Source organism: Scophthalmus maximus, chromosome 6 (assembly GCF_022379125.1).
Source record: "Scophthalmus maximus strain ysfricsl-2021 chromosome 6, ASM2237912v1, whole genome shotgun sequence".
Taxonomy (NCBI): Eukaryota; Metazoa; Chordata; class Actinopteri; order Pleuronectiformes; family Scophthalmidae; genus Scophthalmus; species Scophthalmus maximus.
In genome coordinates, this window is record NC_061520.1 from 14,255,001 (window position 1) to 14,275,000 (window position 20,000).

Genomic DNA, 20,000 nt, shown 5'->3' on the forward strand with positions numbered 1-20,000 from the left:
GACAGAAGGTCACAAGAGGGAAAGCACATTACAGACTCCGTGTTAAGGCAACAGGGAAAATAAATGTTTATTCAGACGAGCAGAGTTTTAGCTCAAGGCAGTGTGTTTTTCTGCTTCTCCAGTTTAGGTACAGTGGGCTATTTAAAGCTTCAGGGGAGGTGGAATAGGTGCAACATTGACTTGGCAGTGTAGGCTGCAAAGAGTTTGCAAAGTGGGACATTAGAGTACGTCTCGCTGTTCTTCCAGTCTACCAACATCATTCTTTCTCTCCCTCTCCCCATCTCTGACTGGTGCAGAGAAGCACTGCAAACCCAGAACTGTCGAGCCAATGTCAAGTTGACACATCTATTTTCTCTCTCCCATTCCTTCGTATTTTTTCTTTTGCTATTGTGTAATTAAATCTTTCGATTTTCCTTGAGGATCTGCTGCCCACACAGCACTGCAAAAGAGGTGAAGTCTGTTCTAACTCACAACATCAACACAAACACTGCATTTGCCTTCTCGTACTAAAAGCGAAAATGGCCAGAAAGTGTGCTTGAGTGAGTCTGTCGTTACAGCTGAGTTCACACAACTCTGCTGTTAGAGCATCTTGTGGTAAAAAAGAAAAAGCCATAGATGAGGAAGCTCAGCTCAGGTACTGCTTCACCTCTTCTGGCATCAGTTGTTAATGAGTCCCGAGGCTGCAGCACATGTAACAGAACTGAATGCATTCGACCTTATTGAGTGGGCTGGGTGCGTATGATTGATTATTGGCTTCTCTCTGCATTGCTCCTGCCTGCGGCAATATGGAAGTAAGCTTGGATTATGACACTGTTGCTGCCCCACTGTAAAATAAAAAATCCTCGCCAACCAAACCCACTGCAAGCTACCACTGCATTACATTACTTGTTGTTTTAATTAATTAGCACAAAGAGGATCAATAAAAGTGCGACTGGACATTACAGTTTGAAACCTGTTTAGTCTTCAGCTGGCACAAGTCAACAATTTCGTGTTTCTTGATGCTTTACTGAAACAAGAAAATTTACAGAAGCACGTATGTGGTAAAACTATAAGTATGAAAAGGCTTTGTTTTACAAAAGACTGTTACTGAGAGAGTACACTTTTGTACTCAAGGTACTTGAAGTGATTTGAAGACCAAATCAAGCACCTTTGTCACTTGAGCCACTTAAAAGGAAATGAGAAGGAAGGGTAACAGAAAGTGGGGGGCAATAAATACTCCTTATTTGTCCTTATTCATAAGGGCAATGTGTATTGTATCTAAACCAACAGCAGCAAAGTTTTTAAAAAAAATTGATACAAGCAATAGAGGGAGGGTGAAAACAGAAATGGGGCTAGAGAGGGAAAAGAGAGTGATGAATGGTCTGCCCTCTATATAGGACATAAGTGTCTTCAACTTTTCAGGAGCCCCAGAAAGAAAACTTTCGGCCTGATATTATTCTGGGTCAGGAAGCCTCAGGGGGAGATGAGAAGCAGAACAGTCCTGGCCTTTCTCTGGCCGCATGCACGCTGATCTGTGTATCACTCCATCCCTGGTGTCTTCCCAAGCAGCTCTGAGTGTGATCTAACACACCCGCCAGCTTGGTGTTTCATCAGAACAGGCCACACATGGACTACATGCCAGCACAGATACGACATGCGCAGATACCGCAGGAGGTTTGGCAGCATAGCGGGGAATGTTTCCATTTTTAATGTATGTGCCGAGCTCCATCAGCAAGGACACAGTGACAGGAAGTCAATGACATCCTCCTCTACTTAAGTGTTCAGTTCACCTGCCACCTGGAGGACATGAGGAGGATAAAGAGAAAAGGCTGATTCCATCATTACAGCTTCCTTTACTTGATTTGAAAATAATAGTGTTAGAAATAAACGTAATAAATCCTCAGTACAAAGTCCAAGACACTGATAACGTAGATCAGCAAAATCAGTGATCAGGGCAATAAATCTTTGCATAACCCGATGAGTCTTTATACAAATATGAATTTACATTATACTTGTTATAGCTATTTAGATCAATAAAGACATCATAAAGATATATACGTAGCCACTTTTTCCCAACAGAAGTTAAGTAAATTAGTTAAGTACATACATGTAAGTACAGTGGCTGAAGCTTTTGGCCTCTATGATGAAGGTACACTCATATCCTGTTTTCAGCTTCATTCCTCTTTATATCAGTGCAAAAGAGCATATAAACTATTCACTGGCAGGACGGTCTCCAACACTACAGTACATGGCAGAGCTACAGATACTTCTATACGTATAAAATCACGCTTTGATTCAGCCGGTGCTTCTAAGTATTAGTCATAGAGGTGCCTTCAATCCAGTGGAAGAACACATGTCGAAACAAAGGCATAACTTATACATCTTTAAAACTGAAAATCAGGCCGTTCCAGATTCAGGCATTCCTGACTGAGGTTGACGTTGTTTTTTCCACTTCCCTCAAAACAACAGTAGAATGACTGCATATGTTGTTGAAAAGCTTTGTTTATGTTGTCCTGAAATATTGGATATGTTAAAAAAAGGTGAAATCATAGAATGTTTATTATTTCTTTTCCATAAAATCCACACTCTTCCCGTTGGTTGGACAGAATGTTGCGGATCGGTCATACTGGGCGAAATACAGGTCACATGAATGTAATGTTCCGCTCTGGCAGGTATCTGGGCCATCGCCTCTCGTGGCTTTCAGCATCACACCTGCTGTAACAGCAGGTGGCAAAGTAGGTGAATGTGTTCCCTGTCAAAGAACACAATGTCTTCATTTCTTCCGTCCAGCCAGGAAAGTTACAACTTCCAGACGTAATGAAACGGTTTTGTTTTTTTCATTCCCTATACTGGCCTTTTGGTTTCACAGTCTGCTTTTTGGTGAGAGGAGTTGTAGCAGAAGAAATGCAGCAGACTTCTGTTTTCAGCAGCTCGCCACAGTAGCTGATCCTATAAAACTGTGGCTTCTTCCATGGCATTGGCCCACCTGTAAGAGGAGCAGATCCTAAATCAGTGATTCATTTCAGTCCGCTTCACCTAAAAATGTCCAAACATGCGCCTGTGACCATGACATACACCTACATTATTAAATTATATATATGTATATCTTGCTCTTGAATTTAAAAAAAAATAAAAAATTTTGAATTACTTTATTTTGTCCCAAGTGATTACGTTTAATTATTTTTTTCTGATTCTGTAAACTTGGTGAACACATAGATATTTAAAAATATTTTTGTGATGCTCATGTTTTCACCTCTGCGGGTCAAGGAAAACTATACAATCTAGAGTCCATAAACCCTTTGGAACCATGTGAATCAACGTGACTGTTTTTCACACAAAAAGATTGTGGCACCAGCAAGTTTCTTTTAGTTTGCAACACCAAGACGCATTTCTATGCTACTTAGTCAATATGTTACAGTGGCACTGTGTTTCCAACATGTTCAAAGTAGCAGTCCGGGAAGCTTCTCACCTCTGGGCTGTGTGGTTGTCCTCAGCCTTAAAGGTGTAATACAAAGTGTTTTTGTGGTAAAGCTGGAAGACGTTGGCCTCCTCCTCTCTCTCCTGTCTGTCGGGCAGCTTCACTGTAAAACCCAACAGAGGCAAACTCTCCGAAGCTGCTTTCTCCTGCAGATTAAACAAAAAAAAAAATACATACCAGGAAAAAAAAGTGTGTTATATGATACAGTGATGTAACTGTTGGTTTTTCTGTTCTTTTAATTTGAATCGACTGGGGGCTGTAACTTAAAGTCCAGCTGATGTAAAATGTTGTTTTCAGTGAATGTGCTGTTTGGGTGAAAGGGGAGTGCATGTTTCCCCTCACCTCTTGAGCTCGGTAGGTGTAAAGCACCTTGTCTTTTAGGAGGAACCACAGTCTCTTCCAGTTCCTCTTGCTCTTCTTGCTGCGCTCCAGACTGCCACTAATGGAGCCTTCCTCTGACACTGTCACCTGCACAGCAGTGGCAACGTTACTCACAAAAGCTGTCATTCACGTCACATCATTGACCATCCATTCATCTGCACGGTGCAGTGAACATGGCTCCTGGTACCTGGTTGAAGGAGGCGGTGCCTTTCCGATGTCTCCAAATGTTGGGAGGATGAATGTTTTGGAACACGGCAGAGAGGGGACGACTGGAGCGGTTTGGACGGGGGCTGCTTTTAGCCGTCAGAGCAGACACATCTCCCCCTGCAGAGACATACAACTTTCTATCAACCAAAGCAGGGGACGGGTATAAAAGTACAACAACCAAACTCCACAACATGGCAGGTTAACTGTGCAACATGATTGTCTGAACTTTACTGCACCAGACGCTACTGTATATCTTTATTCAACGATTAGATAGGGAGGATGTGCATGAGTATCAATATAGTAATATACATCAATTTGCATTCAAGAAGAGAATCACATTTCTAAGAACACAAAATAATCTTTATCCTTTATAATGGATCTGGTTTTACAAATTTGAGAGAAATTCGAGCTTATTCACTTCTAAACGGAAGAGTTTTAGGGCCATCATAAGAACAAAAAAAAGGAGATTTATTAGAAGAGGTAAGGGAAGATATTTTAAGACATGTTTTTTCCTATTTTGCATTTCGAGAATGAATTAAAATCATGTTAACACATATGGCTGCCTCCACAAAATGCGCTATGTGGATAAATAGGTGAAATTGTTCTCCAGACTCAGCACATAAACGCAGTGTAGAAATCAGTATTAGGTCTTTGAAGAGATGTGCGGAAAACTGTTCAGAGGGAGAAACCACACAAACTTGGAAAGATGCAAAACTGGCAGCTCGCATGGCTGAGAGTCACTCCTCTAACTGGATTTGATGGACCAGAGTTGAGTTTATTCTCTACATTTCAAAATTATTCTTGAAATGCAGGAGTAAAAGAAAATCTTCCTATCAATATTTCTAATACTCTTCCGTACTATTACCATAGTGTATCACACTAAACTCAACTATGTATATTTTGTGTGAGAACGTTTCGCACCATCCTCATCCTACAACCGAATGTGCCTTAAACTATATAAGATAACTACATTGTGCTGCTATGAGCACTGATGTATTCGCTCTAAGTAATAGTAGCCAATCACTTTCTGCTATTATTTCTACCTCCTGCATTTCTGAATTTCCTTCCAGCTCTTTCTGATTTCAGTCCATTGTTAATGAGACACTCCTCCTGTGTTTAACTTTCCACGCTGGGTCCCCCACTGATATTGATTAGTGATGTAGTAAACTAGTCAGGGGTTACGACACTGCCTCTACTGGTTATAAGAAGAAGAGCAACACTGACACTTGTGGGCAGTCGGGAAGACTGATTGATAAAAGCAGTTTCCCCACCTCTCTTCTTTAGCTCGTTGAAACAGTGATCACACACTTTGGCCATGCGGTCTTTCATGTATTTCAGTGGATATCTGTTCCTGGAGCAGCTTCGACAAACAATCTGCATTGAACAAAACACAGGTCAAGTCACAGAATGAAAACTTTCAGCACACTCAGGTCTCTGTCAAAGGCACAGGTTTTGTTTGCATCCTGTCTGTCTGATATTGCAGTATCATAGACGAGGGCACTGTGTTTCCAATGCAAGTGACTCACTCTCCCGCAGCCGTGACAGTGGTGTCTACGAAGAGTGAGGCTGAAATCTGCGGTGCAGTTCATGCACATCATCACTTGTGAGACTGGAACGAGTGTGGGAGCTTTCTCTCCGAGAGACAGATTCAGACGATCTCTGGCCTGAAGCGCACACACACGCACGCACAGACGCATCTTTTAATGTTTTTTTTCCCTTGTGGTTGTTGAGGATAAGCATGACAAAGGAAAATGAATGAAAATAAAAGCAGTGGAAACTCACGTCTCCTGAGCAGCTGTTGAATGCTGCGGATCCCCTGGTGTGTTCAGTGACAGCGCGGCTGAGAGTGTAAAACCAGTCCTCTCTTTCAATGAAGGAACTGCAAAACATACAAACTAACTCAACACAGTATCAATACAGAGTTGAATTTACAAGTCATTTAAAACTAAATATACACAAGTTTTAGTTTAAAAATCTCCATAACCTGTATCTGTTACTTGAAAATCTTGACCCATATCCTTCCATCTTTCTATTTGTTTGCAACTAAAACGTTAAACTTAATATATTCCTGTTGGCTATTCAACCCTAATATATAAACTGTATTGGTGATTTTGTATGTTTTGTATTTTATCTTTGTATGTTTTTGAGTGTGATTTTTATATAATCTACCACTGGATTCTACCTCACGCCACACATACTTTTACATTTGATTAATGTATTTTGTATTTATGTTGTGTGAAATAAACTCAACTAAACCGCCAGTGGTGATGTGGATGTTTCTCAGCATCGCCATTATCAGTTATCATCCAGGATTCAACAGGACAGTACAGTGTGACCCACCTTGCAGACAGAGTGATGGAGATGTCTGTTCCTTCCATCGTCAGTGCATTTTGGACATTTTCCATGATGGGTTTACTGACCTGGAATCAGAGACAAAATGAGTGAGAGAGACACAGAAAGAGAAGTAAAGGGCAAAACTTGCCTGTCTGACTTTTTTTTTCTTCTATTCTCACATTTTCTATTAGTTGGGTGATTAGGACCATTTGACCATATCCACAAACATATTTAATAAAGCCTTCATTATAAAGTGTTGATAGCACTTCCATGACTATAGTTAGTATAAATGCTGGGAAAAGATTGAAATCCATATCCACTCCTGAAGGAATTCTGAGAGGAAACCACCGTTAGAAGTCAAAGAGATTACGGCAGCAGGAGACTAGATGAAAGACTCTGACCTTCAACCCAGCAAGTGGCAGAGTGTTCTTCAGTCTGTATTTCCCGTCCTGCTGAGGGTAGGTGTAGAGCAAAACGTCGTTCATCTGACAACAAATACAACATTCATTATTCACAGCACATTTGAGGAGTGTTCAAGCCATTTGTAAATGCAGATGTGTGGATATATTTAAGGGATAAAATAGGTCAGTTGCCCAGACTTGATCATTCATGTGTGTGCAGCAATCCTCCAGTAGGCGGCACTCTAAGCTTATATAATTAATAGGCTGACTTCTATGAGCCACTAGGAGGTAAAACTGCACTTCAAATTGTATATTGTCTCTAATTTTCAATAGGACAATGGTGCATAGTAACAGGTATACAGTAGTAACAACATACTTCCACCAGCTCGCACACAAACACACATAGACTCAATATCCACTTATAAACTGGACACTGTGGACTCCACACATCTCTCTTGGTTGAATTACATTTATGACGGGTACATTTAAAATGTGCTTATTGTTACTTGACCTGGATGTTTGAACTTCACTTTGCAGAGAGTGATATACACTAGAAGGCTGTTTTCATTTTAATCAGCCTACGCAGGGAAAGTTTCTATGTGCTCACGTTAAATTTGAGTTTTACACGTGTGTGTATGTATGACTAGTTTGGGAACCAGTCATAGTCCAAAAGGCAACTTACACAAGTGTGATGTGGAAACCTGAAGCTTCTAGTGCATATACACTGACAACAGACTTTTCAGTGAAGTAGGAGCTAACTTGTGCTCGGTAGTTACATTTTTAAAAATTATAATTTTTATTCCAAGATGGCTATATGTCTTATAACATGTCTGGAGGGGATGTATGCCTTTTAAACCCCTGCCTTCAATTTTTATGTTCACACATGAACAAGATACTTCAGTAAATAGATATCAAACTGCATCATTAACCTCTGAATTATTTTTCCAGGGTATGATTTTACTCACTGTCCCTGTGTGTTTTAGTAACTTCTTCAGGAGACAGCCAGCTCCTGCACACTTGTTTTATTACGCTGTCTCCAACATTAATAACAGCTAAAAACACGTGATCAGCAGCTGGGCAGATAAACTTTCAGGATAAAAGTTACGCAGCGATGATTACAAACATTCCTCCAGCAGAGACATTTACGAGCACTTTTAGTGTTGAGCCCAGATCACAAATTTCAAAAACGCCACAGGAGGGAGAAGCTGTGTGCTTTGATGATGCTCTATGGATAATTTGCAAAGGCGTTTTAATTTTCTAGTCTCTTTTCCTAATCTCTCTTGATTACAATATTTTAGAGCAAATACTGTCTGTACAGTCTGTCACTGTTTTCAAAACGTCTCTTTTGGGAAATTCATTACACAGTGTTGTCCCGGCACTGAAGGTGACCTGAATTATATTGTTATTTCCAACTTTATTTAGATATATGTCTTCTTCCTCCACACTTGTTTGTCTCTTACTCAGGCCCTGTTTAGACCTGGTATCAACATCTGTCTCGAGTGATCTGATCACAAGTGGACAGCTCTCAGTTTGTCAGTTCACACCAGGCATCATGCTTCTCCATGCGCGTCTCCTGTGACCACCTGTGATCGTATCTCGTTTCCCCGCCTTACATGCAAATAAACACATACATCTTTTCTGTTTGCAAAGATCAAATTAAGCGTTTTTTAGCCAGTACAACTATACAGATGGTGTGTGTGTGTGAGGCAGAGAGAGAGAGAGAGAGAGAGAGAGAGAGAGACAGAAGAGCCACGAGGGGCAGAGCGAATCAATGCACTGCATGCAGCCCTACGAGATACAATTGTACTCATCGTGGTCGGGTCTCCAGAGACGGATGTTAATACAAGGTCTGAGCAGGGCCTGACTTTCACATTATCTTAGTGAGCTGAAAGCACCATATACATATATATATCTCAAAGGTGCAGACAGATTTAAGCTGTAAAGGTTCACAAGTGAACATGGATTCTAGCTTGCGTCGACCTCCCCTCTGCTGTCAGTAAAGAACCAGCTCAGGAAGTCAGCATTCAAAAACATCCTGCAAGGAAACCCTGTTCCTAATAGCACAGTCTGGACATACAGTAGAAACATTAAAAAAACAAACTAATAGGTATCTCTTGACTTGTATAAAAAAAAACAGGAAAAAGCATTTACCAAAAACAGGTGCCTGGGCTGTTGACTCTTCCTGCCGACCTTCATCAGGGTGCCCTCCTTCACAAAAACCTGATCAAAAAAACGATACAAATATACAGAGTTAAATCTGATCATTTTACAAGTTCTCTGATTGTGTCACACATACAGGACGACTGCAATAATTATTGTTGTTTTATTCCAAGCCGAGTGGGGATTCCCAGTTGAAGGACTGTGTAAAGGCCAACACAGGGGTGGTGCAGGGCGGACTGGGCGGGTTGGCAAGCTTCAGACAGAAACAATGCTGTTATCAGAGTCGTACCCTGCCAGGCTGCAGCAGGTCTCGCTGGCCATGAACACTGTACTCTATGTTGACCAGACGCAACAAGTTCTCCTGAGGCACAAAGACAGAAAAGGACAGTAAGACAGGGAAGGTATTCAAGCTGCAAAAATAAGAGAGAAACGATCAAAATTGTAACCTGTGAACTCAAACGTCATTCTCCTGCTTGTCTATTTTCATTCATCAAGTGGGTTTTAGAACAAGCCAGACTATTCAGGAATGTCATCATTTGTTAAATAACTTGAACTACTTTACTAGCAGCAAAGTCAGGAGAGGACCAACATCATTAAGGTTCATCCTCTGAAGAGCATGATTCTGTGCACCAATTTCAATCCAATAACTGTTATATTTTAGTCTGGAGCAAAGTGGCGAGCCATCTGATGAAGCGTGGTGTGGTGATTTTTATATTTCTGTTGCAATTGGACAGACTTGGAAAACTGCAGGGAAAAGATTATTTCTAAACTTTAGGGCAACTTTGGGCAGGGAAGATCCAAAAAGTTATATGGGGTATAGTCTTTTTTCTCTTTTCCAAACCAGAGACTTTTGACAGAGAAACCACTCATGGTGTTGAAAGAATATACTGTGTTCAGTATACGGTAAAATGAGTACTTCTGAATGCAAATGTTTGTTTTCCGGGTCCAAGGGTCACACACTTACCCCATGTTTTAAGCTGTCATTTACTTGATCTTCAATGTCGGACACTATCGCCACAGCAGCTGGATAATATCACAGACAGAGAGATCAGCGGGAAAAAGCTCTACATGTTAGCAAGCAAACACATTCACAAAGAATATTCATAATTCATGAGATGTTTCTTTATTGCTTGTGTCTATATAGAAAGTCAACATAAAAGTCTGAATCAGCCAAGAGCCCGGATGTGACTGCATGCCCGGACTGGGGTGAATCTCTTAACGAAGATATCGTCAGAGAGAGTGTTGCTGCAACTTGCCTTCTCATGAATTACACATTGCAGTCCAGAAGAGAGTTCAAATTGCTTCCTGGTGGGATACCACAACAGACAAAGAAATCTAAATTGGCTCTCTCATGGCCACCTCTCCATGCCAAATGAGCACATATAAATTCCCTGTGAACACACAGCGACAAACAGAGGCCAGTAAGGCTCTCCTGTGACTAACAGAGAGCAGCTGAGGCTGCTGTTTGCTTTACCGTACCTTGGGTGTCTTCATACTCCTTGGAGTCAGGGGAGAGGTTGTTCAGGTAATCTGCAAGAGGAGCGAAATAAATGAATTCCACCAAAGAGTCAAGAATGCAATCGATATATGTGAAACAAAATGTTTAATTCAGAAATAGTTCACTAATCCTCACCAGTCAGGAGCATGCGATACTGAGCAACACGCACGATGACCTGCAGGAGCTGATGTTTGAGAGAAACCTTTTCCCCGATTGGACTCTGCTGCTGAGACACATAGGACAAATACAAAGTCAATATTCTCCATGCATTGTTGCTGTTCAGCAGGGCCACGTTTATCATGTGAACGTAGGAAAGTCCACATCAGATTAATTAAAACAGTCAAGGGTTTTCACTGAGTGTATAAAAAAACTGAAAGTTGCACTGAGAGGTATTGAAAAATCCTTTGTCCATAAATGAGATGAATGTATAAAGCACCATTAGATTTCCTTGTAGAATCCCACAAGATCATTAAAAAAAAGCGTATAATAGTCAACACCACCAGTTTTACCTCTGATCTCTCTGATCCCTCGGATGTTTCTGATTGTGGATACTGAAGAGATGCTGCTATCACCCTCTTGAACTTTTAAGAATATCATGTTATCATATCACATATCAACCTAATATCTTCTGTAACAACATCTGTGGCTGCCTGGTTAAAAAAACAGCTAATCTAATTGAGGCTAATTATAACTCCTCACTTAAGTGCACAAAAAAGCTGTTGGGAAAAGCAGCCTACATTCATTTTAGAATTCCCCTGTTTTAAAAACCTGTTCAGTGTTTTTCATTGTTGTTCTGAGTGGCTCAGGCCAAACATATTTGTTCTTAAGCTATAACACATAAAGTTTATATTTTCCCTTTGAGTGTCATGATTGTGGCAGTTAACAGCCAGGCACACGGTGTGGTTGTTCCTTTAAATTAAATTACTACTTCATTTAGCTGTCTGCCTTTTTGCCTGACCCTTTCTTTTCTTAAGGTTTTAAGGGACACACACACACACACACACACACACACACACACACACACACACACACACACACACACACACACACACACACACACACACACACACACGCTTTGCCATCACTGTCTCTGCTCCTGCAAAACATGCACTTCATCTTGGTCACTGCACATAACACACACACAAACACACAATCACACACTGAACTCTGCAGATAAGAGACAATGTGCAGAGGTGAGATAGATAAAGATCAGTCTGTTCACTGTTATTTCTAATTAAAAAACAGCAGCAATTTTTCACCACTGCAACTAGTTTTCTATTTAAATATTTTTATATTATTCCAAATGTTCCCAGGAAATGTTCCCCGACTTGTTTTCATCCATTTGGTGACCAAAACCTAAATACATTGTGGAAAAACACAGCCTGCATTTCTTCTTTTCATGCAGGCTGTTCCAAATTGTGTTTTCTTATAAATTACAAATCAGTGGCGCACTGGAAAGTGAAGAAGAGGAGAACAGCTAAGGAGGAGGAAGACCGAGAGCATACAGACTTTAGGTCGCTTTGGACAAAAGCGTCAGCAAAATGAATGTTATTTATCAAACCATGGCAAAATGTATATTTATCTAAAAAAAAAAGAAGAGTAATGCTATGTACCAGAAGTTACTAACCGATTTACACCTGCAGTCCCTGGGTAGGTAAAGGAAACATTTTTGTTTTCGTACTGTTACACACTGTCCACCGTGACTTTGTGGTAAATTAAGACTGGTAGGTGCTTTATTGTGAGCACATCATTTCATCCTCAAAAGGTTCTGTTCATATTGTGATATGTGTGTGTATACTTTGGATTATAAATTTGATTTTTGATAAGTTGTGTTTTTCAATGATTGCATTATGTGTTGCATCATATGTTTTGTGATTAGAATGAGAGCAGCGCTGTAGGCCTGACCTCAAACTGGTGAACAATTGCTGCAAAGCAAGGTGAAGTTCGGCAGCTGTCCTCCAACAGGCTCATACTTCTGTCGTAGTGGCCGATGTAAGTGGTAAAAACCAAGAACTCTGCTTTTCTGGACAGGAAGATGTCGGCGATCCTCTGGCTCTCCTCCCTGAGTGGAAGAAGCAGAATATATTTATTGCTTTTTGTGCTGCATTAATGAGTACACTCTGTGGAGCCATGGCGGAAGGACGAGTGGGGAAGGGAGTTTGTTTGGTTGTGGCATATACAGTATGTGGTTGGATACGTGCCAATAGACCCTATTCAGCAGCTGTGTGCACATCTCACCATTGTCGGAGTCGATTCTCCAGCTCGGTGAGGATTCTGCGGTGCAGGGTGTAAACGTCAGGCAGCTCGTTGAGAATCTCCCGAAGTCTCTCTTCCTCCACCACAGGTTCACCCTCATCCCCAACAGCTGAACCCACCGCTTCCCGGAAGTCCTGACACACAGGACGGAAAGGTTATTCTTATCGTTTACGTTAGGAATCTTACAAAGCCTACAATTTCCCTGTAGGTCTGCTATGTCGTCCCCTCTAACTAATACTGTGCAGAGAGATAACATCTGACAGCAGGGTGCACATGAGCGATTATGTCAAGGATTCGCATCTTCTCTTGGAGCTGGCTGGTGCTGCAGCAGTGTCTATCTGTGTGACTGGTTTCATCTCAACACCAGAGAGAGAGTAACTCTACTGAAGGTACGGAAGTGAAAGAGCAGCACTTGTTCCTGCATCATTATCCAAAGCTAAGGTGCCCTTGAGCAAGGCCCAAAGGCCTTACCTGCTCCACTCAAGATGTTCAGGGGCCAAAAGGTCAGACTGTGTGTTCTGTACATAAATGTGTGACTATGAACATGAACAGTCACGCTAAGTAAATTGACAGTGGTCGAAAAATGAAAAGACACAACTTAAACAGGATTTCATAAATTTTGCAATTCGGTAGATTTAGTATGCATCTGCTACTTAAATGTGTACATTTAAGGAAAATCAAGAGATATAAAATGTAAACCTGAGCTGAAAAAAATGCACTGCAACTCCAGTTCTGCAGAGTTGTGACAGTTTACTGAAGCCTTATGTAGAAACTGTAGGACAATATCTGATACATCCATTACATTAGTGCATTTAATAAGAATAAACTCACTTCCTGAAGAAGCTTGAGCGCTTTCACATGCCTGTGGAAAGAGAAATATATACACAATTCAGTGAGAACCTGATTAGTTCTGACAGACAGGAAGGGATGTTTGATAAGGGGAAATTAGTTTTACACGCAACTTACAATCTCTCTGTATCCACCAGTTCTTTCGCAATGTAAAAGGCTCTGGATCGGCCATCCGCCTGTAAACAATCATATTATTAACTTGTAATAAGCCCAGGGTTATGAAGTAGCTGAGGCATTTTGGCACTGGTTCAACAAATAGAGCTGGATCTCCACATTGTCTCTGAGCGGCAATCAAATTCTAAATAATGAGGACAGCATTGTACTACTCCATTAACCTCCATTAACCCACATTAAAATCCTGGCTTGTGAGGGCAATGTTCTCAGGTGCCAACGGTGAAAAACACTTCCCTCTGTTTTATTTAGTTGAGTTCTGTTCTTCACATTAGTCTTCATTTTAATCTAGCATCTGGTAAAAGGTGATACCTTCCATTTCAAGGCGATGGTACAAAATAAAACGTATAAAATCAGATTTTAAAGGATAGTGGGTAACATATAGGTGCTTGGTGAAAATATGGATAAAAAACTAACATTCTCAAGAAATCGCATTTTCATGGAGAGCCCTTTTGAAAAACTGCTTTTATAATATACAGGCAGGATATAAAAAACTTTTATAGAATTTTTAAAAAAACACGTCACAACTTTTCTATGTGTAAATATGTGCCACATATTTGTACAAACTCAAATCACATTTAACGGAAACTAACCTGTCTATTATAATTGCTGTCTGCGCCTCCATCTTCCTCATCGGAGGTGCGGCCCTGGTCTTCCTCACCTGCCGTCTCTCCCCTGACATCAGCCACTGAACCGGTCAGCGGACTGACAGCCACAGAACACACATTGTAGGCTTCTGTGTAGGCACTGTGGTGAGGAAGATGAGTCAGATCAAATAGGTTACACAGTGTGTATGAACAGCTTGTGTGTGTCACTACAGTCTGTTTTTCTTTTAAATTACACATTATCAATGCAGTAAACAAAGAGCAACAATTAGAATGTCCGATGGTCAGGCGACAAATATGTTTCATTTTATTTCGGAAAACCTTGATAATGTGGAGGAGTGTTAGTTGAGGGGATTGATCTTACCTCCAAGCCTGCCTGTTAAATGTGAAGCTCCGCCCAGCAGCTGGTTATCATCCCTACAGTATGTGTTGCTGGCTGTAGCCTTATATTTACTGTATGGCGGTGAGAGGTATCTACCTGACTCTGTCAGAGAGCCAACAAGCATTTCTGTCAGACGTTTAGTGTTTTTATTCTTTTATGACTGTGTTTTTAATTGTTTTTATGTGTTTTTACCTGTGAAGCACTTGAGAAGTGTTATATAAATACACATATCAATTTTTATTATTATCAAATTTCTAAAAAATGTCAAACTGCCTAATGATTTTTAGGGAAAAGTGACTGGAGAGTCAGTATTTCAGAAGGCAAAAAGGAATAATTACAGAAACGCCTGGAAAGACAAAAATCAATAAAATCAATAATGTATATGTTCTTCTTTCCTACTCCCTCAATAATCTGGTTTCCCTCAGATTAACTTCGGTCCCCCTTATTGACTCACGTGTTGGGAAACACTGGTCTAGTCTGCTGCTGTGTATGTGGCATATCTGTTGTTATATGACATTTGACTTATAGTTTCTATAATATGAACTGTTGTCATCCATGTGAAAGTAAATCAGATGAAATTCATTGAACCGTCCAAGCCATTTTTATAGTCCATCGAAATATCACTCTAATAAACGTACAACATTCAGTATTAGCAGTAAATGTGAATAGATAAAGTATTACTGGTCTACAGAAACCAATAAAGTGATCCTGAAAATCCTTCGGTGACAACTGAACCCAACCAGGAACTATTGCCGGTATTTCATGCTATGACATTCTCTTCTGTAGGGAGCCCAAATGAATATGCTAACGACTGCAGCTCAGTGGGGAGTGTGAGCTACGCAAATAAAATCACGTCCTCAAGTTACAGTAGTAATGCATTAGAGCTCTATGTGACCAATTGCCTTGCCAATGATCCTGCCACGTTTCACTCCCGGCACCAATGGACTAAAATCCCACTGAGATGCAAATTAGCTACATATGAACAACATATTTGAGCAGTTCAGATCTCTGCATCGCACACATTAAAGCTGCATGGCCCATTACTGCTCATAGGGTCTAAGTTTGGATGAGACACCGGGGGTGCTCCAACAACAAACTACATGCACAGTTTCTATATTAGGCTTTTATATCACTCCCACAGAAACGGTCTCCGTCACGTTTCACTGTCCTGCCATGTTGTTTGAGGGCTGAAGGCAATGGGGATAAATTACAGAAGGAGATTAAAAAAAAAATATTCATTTTCTTTTTGCCTCAGGTTCCTTGGTGAGCCTTCAGTATTTGAGGAGATGGGGCAAGGATGCTAACGATCAAATTTAATATTAATACCATCACTTCAGGCTATTGCGGAAAAAAATCTTTCAGTTTTAGCAATTACAAATATTTAGCTAAGTAAAGATTGTTCTGATTACAGTTGCTTTATTCAGAAAATCATAATCATTGCACAGTACTTTATTTTGTTCAGTGTTAGCATTTAAAGCTTGGGCATAAAACTTGTGCCACTGTTTATCTTGTGATGAAAAAGCAATGCCATAAAAATGATAAATTAAAACAATGTTTTACAAAACTTTGAAGTTTCAACTGCCAACATTTGCATTAACAGTATTCGAGGCCAACTGGCATCTTTTCCAGATTCACATTGACAATTTATTGACTCAAGACAACAATCTAGATTTGGATGGATGCCTTGGGTTGTTGTTGTTGTTGTGCTAAAAGGTGGAATTCCTCTTCTGCTTTCAAACAGATGGCATATTGTTTTGTCAAAATCCATTTTTATTGGAACAAATCATAAATCCTTGACCTTGACTAAGGCCTCAGGTCTGGCTGAGGAAAAGCTCCCCTGAAGCATGATGCTGCCACCAAAACCAGAGGTCACCATGTATGGGGTTCTTTTGTTTATATCTCATCATACCTTCAAAATCCTTTGTGCAAATTATGTTCATTAATAATACAACAATAAAATAATAATTCAACCTTGATCTCGCCAGACCATATCACATTTTTTTCAGTATGTCTTCACTGTTGATTTTGGCCTCTTGGCAGCCTCCCTGACCAGTTTCCTCCTTAGGACGTCCTGTTTATGATAATGTGCCATATTACCATACTATTTGATGATTCTCTTCACCATATTCAATGGTATATCTAATGTGTTGAAAATTAATTTGTACACATCTCCTGATCGATAGCTCTAAACAATCAGAGTCATGTTAGTTGATAGCAGGTGTAGACCAACTACTATTTAACAGGAGTTTGAATGTGATTGGTTGATTTTAAACCAAATTAAAGTTTTTTGTTTATTTCATCGAATTTTAAAGGTTATACATCCCATTGAAGATGGGGAAAAGTTCTGCATTGATTTATCTTTGTTAAAATACAAAATGAAATCACAAAACCTGCCATTTTAACCGAGTTGTGTAGACATTTTATTGACCACTGTAGAGCCTTTATTGTACAGTTTTGCTTGCACACACAGGTTAATGGTGAGCACGATGAGAGGGAAGCACTGCAGTGAACAACTGCTGACTACAGAACACACTGAGATTGTATCTCAGCCTGTTGTTCCCGACTGGCTAGAGAAGAGCAATGACTCCAAAATGCTCTGACTATTAATCATCGTGAGCAGCCTGTATATGATATGTACACGGCCAACAGGAATGCAGGGGGATGGGTTAATGTAAGCACAGCACGGCTGATCATACCAACAAATAACGCCGCAGCAAGCACACAAGCAGCTCTACCTACATCAGCACAAGAGTCTGTTTCTGCACCTAAACAGTGAATGAAACCACCTTGTTTTTTACATAGATCCGAGGAGACCACAACCGCCAGCGTTTTCCTCCTCTACCCCCCAACATTCCCCAACAACAACACACACATCACAGCTGGGGTTTAATATCTCACTGCAATGAATAAGGGAAGCTACTGTACTTCACTTTCCTCTCCAGAACTGATCACCAGAACCATGTGATCACAGCATCAGGGGACTCAACATATTAAATAGTTATAAATCTTCCTCCCCAGGGGCATTGTTAAACCCACACAGTAACCGAGCAGTAATAAAAAAAAAAGACCAGTGCTTGGTGCAAAAGGTAGTAAGGATCAGTAACATTATGTCCAGCAGCATCAGTCTACAGGAACACATACTTGCACGCAGACACATGCTCTATTGATGGTCTGTCTGCCGGTTGGTTATCTGTTGGTTGTCTGTCCAAAACTTTGAAAAATGAAATATCTAAACAATTTATTGAATGGATTTTCATAACATTTGGTACAGACATTCATGGACCCATGATGAGAAATCCCACTGATTTTGGTGATACACCATTATTATTTTTCAGCACATTTATGGCACGTACAAATGGTGGGAAAAAGGGTTTACTTTTTACTTTTTGTAAGTGCATATTACTATCATGATTGTGCAGCCACTGATTACAGACAAGATTTTTGTTGCCAAAAGCACAATACCTTTCTGCTGCTTCTAGATAACCATGTGCTAAAATACACCAGAAGTGAATGTGTTAGGGCCCATAGTCTTGTTTACATACCTTTCTGTTTCCTCTTCAGGTGACTGAGTTCTGCTCTTGAAGCCAGGGAGGCTGCTCATGTCCACATAACCGTCCGTGTCATTGGCAGACGACAGCACTCGACTGGATGCTGGACGGTCAAAGAAACCTGTGAACGGTCCGTGTGGAATAGGCCTCTGCTGTGGGACCTGGACATTCTCATAGTCGGAGCTGATGGCAGGAACATTCTCGTAGTCTGAGGTATCGGTGTTGGGGAAGGAGATGGAGCGTGGCTTGGTCAGGGGAAGAGGTATGAAAGGCACACGGGAGCGGTCCTCAAAGGACTCCACGCGGACAACGCTGCGATTGAGGAATGCAACAGCGCTCCCTTTCCTTTTGCTGTCCTTGTAGAACAAGAAGGTGGAGGCCGGCTCAGATGAACCTGTAGGTTTACTAGCAGAGCGTGAGTTTAGCTGTGGAGAGCTACTTAAGCTACGTCTATCTAAATCCAGCAGCCTGCTGGGCGTGTGGTGGCTGGACTCTGCTGAGGTCTTAAAGGAACACGGGCTGACATCCACCGAAGACTTGTTCTCCGTTTTCCGTCTAAACTTGAGCATCAGGAAGCGCTTAATGGAGGATTTCTTTTTCCTGTTTTTCTCAGACGAGTCTCCGTCAATGAGAAGCGAGGGGGAGCTCTTCGTGATGGGCCTCTTGGTGATGTAGGCCAGCTCAAAAGGAGGAGGAATATCCACCACAGATGTTGGTGTGGACAAGCCGCTGGATGACAGGGGTGAGCACCTGGAGAAGCTTCCCGATGAACAAAGGGCACCTCTCTGTCTCTGCGAGTCTTCCATGTCTCTGTAAACACACAGAGGCATGTCTTGTGCCTCCATGGAGAGGGAGCGGGGGTACAAGGATAGATAGTGGGGTTTGGTGCAGCTATTGTGCCGCACTGAGTTTAACATGGGGCTGCTGCTCAGAGCGGGTTGTCCGAATCCACTCGTGTAGGGGCTCTGAGCAAACTGTTCTCCCATCTCATTCCCATTGTTATTAATGCAGTGTGACAGTGAGCGAGATTGCATCCCTGTGACCTTCCTGTCCCATAGAAAAACATTTTCACCCTCTGAACTGTGCCCCGGCTCCTCATAAACGTGCTCATCAATGATGTCCTGCTCTGTATCAGTGGTGTCGTCAAGAAACGGAACGATGTGACCCTCCAGGTCCCCCTCATCTCTGAGGACGTCCAACTCATTCGGGGAAAGCAGCTGGCTTTCTGATAGGGAAGAGTTCAGCGAGGCGTCAGTGTCCGTTGGCACAGAGATGGATACCAGCCTGAACCTCGGCTGGTAGTCCAAATGATCTGACAAGGCGTGTGTTGTATGAGCTTTGTGCTCCTCCGTTTTGAAAGACGGTCTTTTCTGGCATGTCCTTTTCTTGTGTTCATCACCGTTTCTAATCTCCACATAATCCTCAGAAGACATACACGCGATCTGTCCATTTTCCCCTGTTTCCTCATATTTCCCATCAGATATTCCACTTCTGTTTACAGAGGAAAGTTTCTGTGGTGTTTGTGGACTAACTGGCAGTCTAATATTTCTCGGCATTATCTCTCGGTTAATGATGTCATTCGAACAGACATAATAAGGCTCATGGATCTGATCGTCCTCTAAGGCAACATATTTCGTAGTGGTATCACAGAAATGTCTCTGGTCTTCAGGGATTAAGTCATAAAAACCAATGTTCTGTAGGTTTTCACCCTTTTCCTTCATCTTACGACCACATCTCGACTTAAGGAGGTT

The 20,000-nt window shown here is 41.2% G+C and overlaps 1 protein-coding gene across 4 annotated transcripts in view; it reads right to left on the reverse strand.

Moving 5' to 3' along the window:
* Positions 1-1,812: 1,812 nt before the first annotated feature.
* The window catches only part of LOC118309686 (FYVE, RhoGEF and PH domain-containing protein 5), a 19,945-nt gene continuing 1,757 nt past the window's right edge, over positions 1,813-20,000 (reverse strand). The window contains exons 2-21 of one of the 4 annotated variants that reach the window (XM_047332855.1): positions 18,244-20,000; positions 14,308-14,461; positions 13,661-13,719; positions 13,526-13,556; positions 12,677-12,828; positions 12,344-12,500; positions 10,574-10,661; positions 10,420-10,470; positions 9,905-9,963; positions 9,230-9,301; positions 8,932-9,000; positions 6,781-6,864; positions 6,386-6,465; positions 5,828-5,924; positions 5,572-5,709; positions 5,317-5,419; positions 4,026-4,162; positions 3,800-3,925; positions 3,449-3,603; positions 1,813-2,965 (exon numbers count right to left, since the gene is read on the reverse strand). The exon at positions 18,244-20,000 is cut by the window's right edge and continues 830 nt beyond it. In XM_047332855.1, the coding sequence (XP_047188811.1) occupies positions 2,929-2,965; positions 3,449-3,603; positions 3,800-3,925; positions 4,026-4,162; positions 5,317-5,419; positions 5,572-5,709; positions 5,828-5,924; positions 6,386-6,465; positions 6,781-6,864; positions 8,932-9,000; positions 9,230-9,301; positions 9,905-9,963; positions 10,420-10,470; positions 10,574-10,661; positions 12,344-12,500; positions 12,677-12,828; positions 13,526-13,556; positions 13,661-13,719; positions 14,308-14,461; positions 18,244-20,000 (3,606 nt within the window). In that variant the 3' untranslated portion in view covers positions 1,813-2,928. Of the gene's footprint in view, positions 2,966-3,448; positions 3,604-3,799; positions 3,926-4,025; positions 4,163-5,316; positions 5,420-5,571; positions 5,710-5,827; positions 5,925-6,385; positions 6,466-6,780; positions 6,865-8,931; positions 9,001-9,229; positions 9,302-9,904; positions 9,964-10,419; positions 10,471-10,573; positions 10,665-12,343; positions 12,501-12,676; positions 12,829-13,525; positions 13,557-13,660; positions 13,720-14,307; positions 14,462-18,243 lie in introns of all 4 variants that reach the window. The other 3 variants (XM_047332856.1, XM_047332854.1, XM_047332857.1) reach the window with 3 other exon arrangements.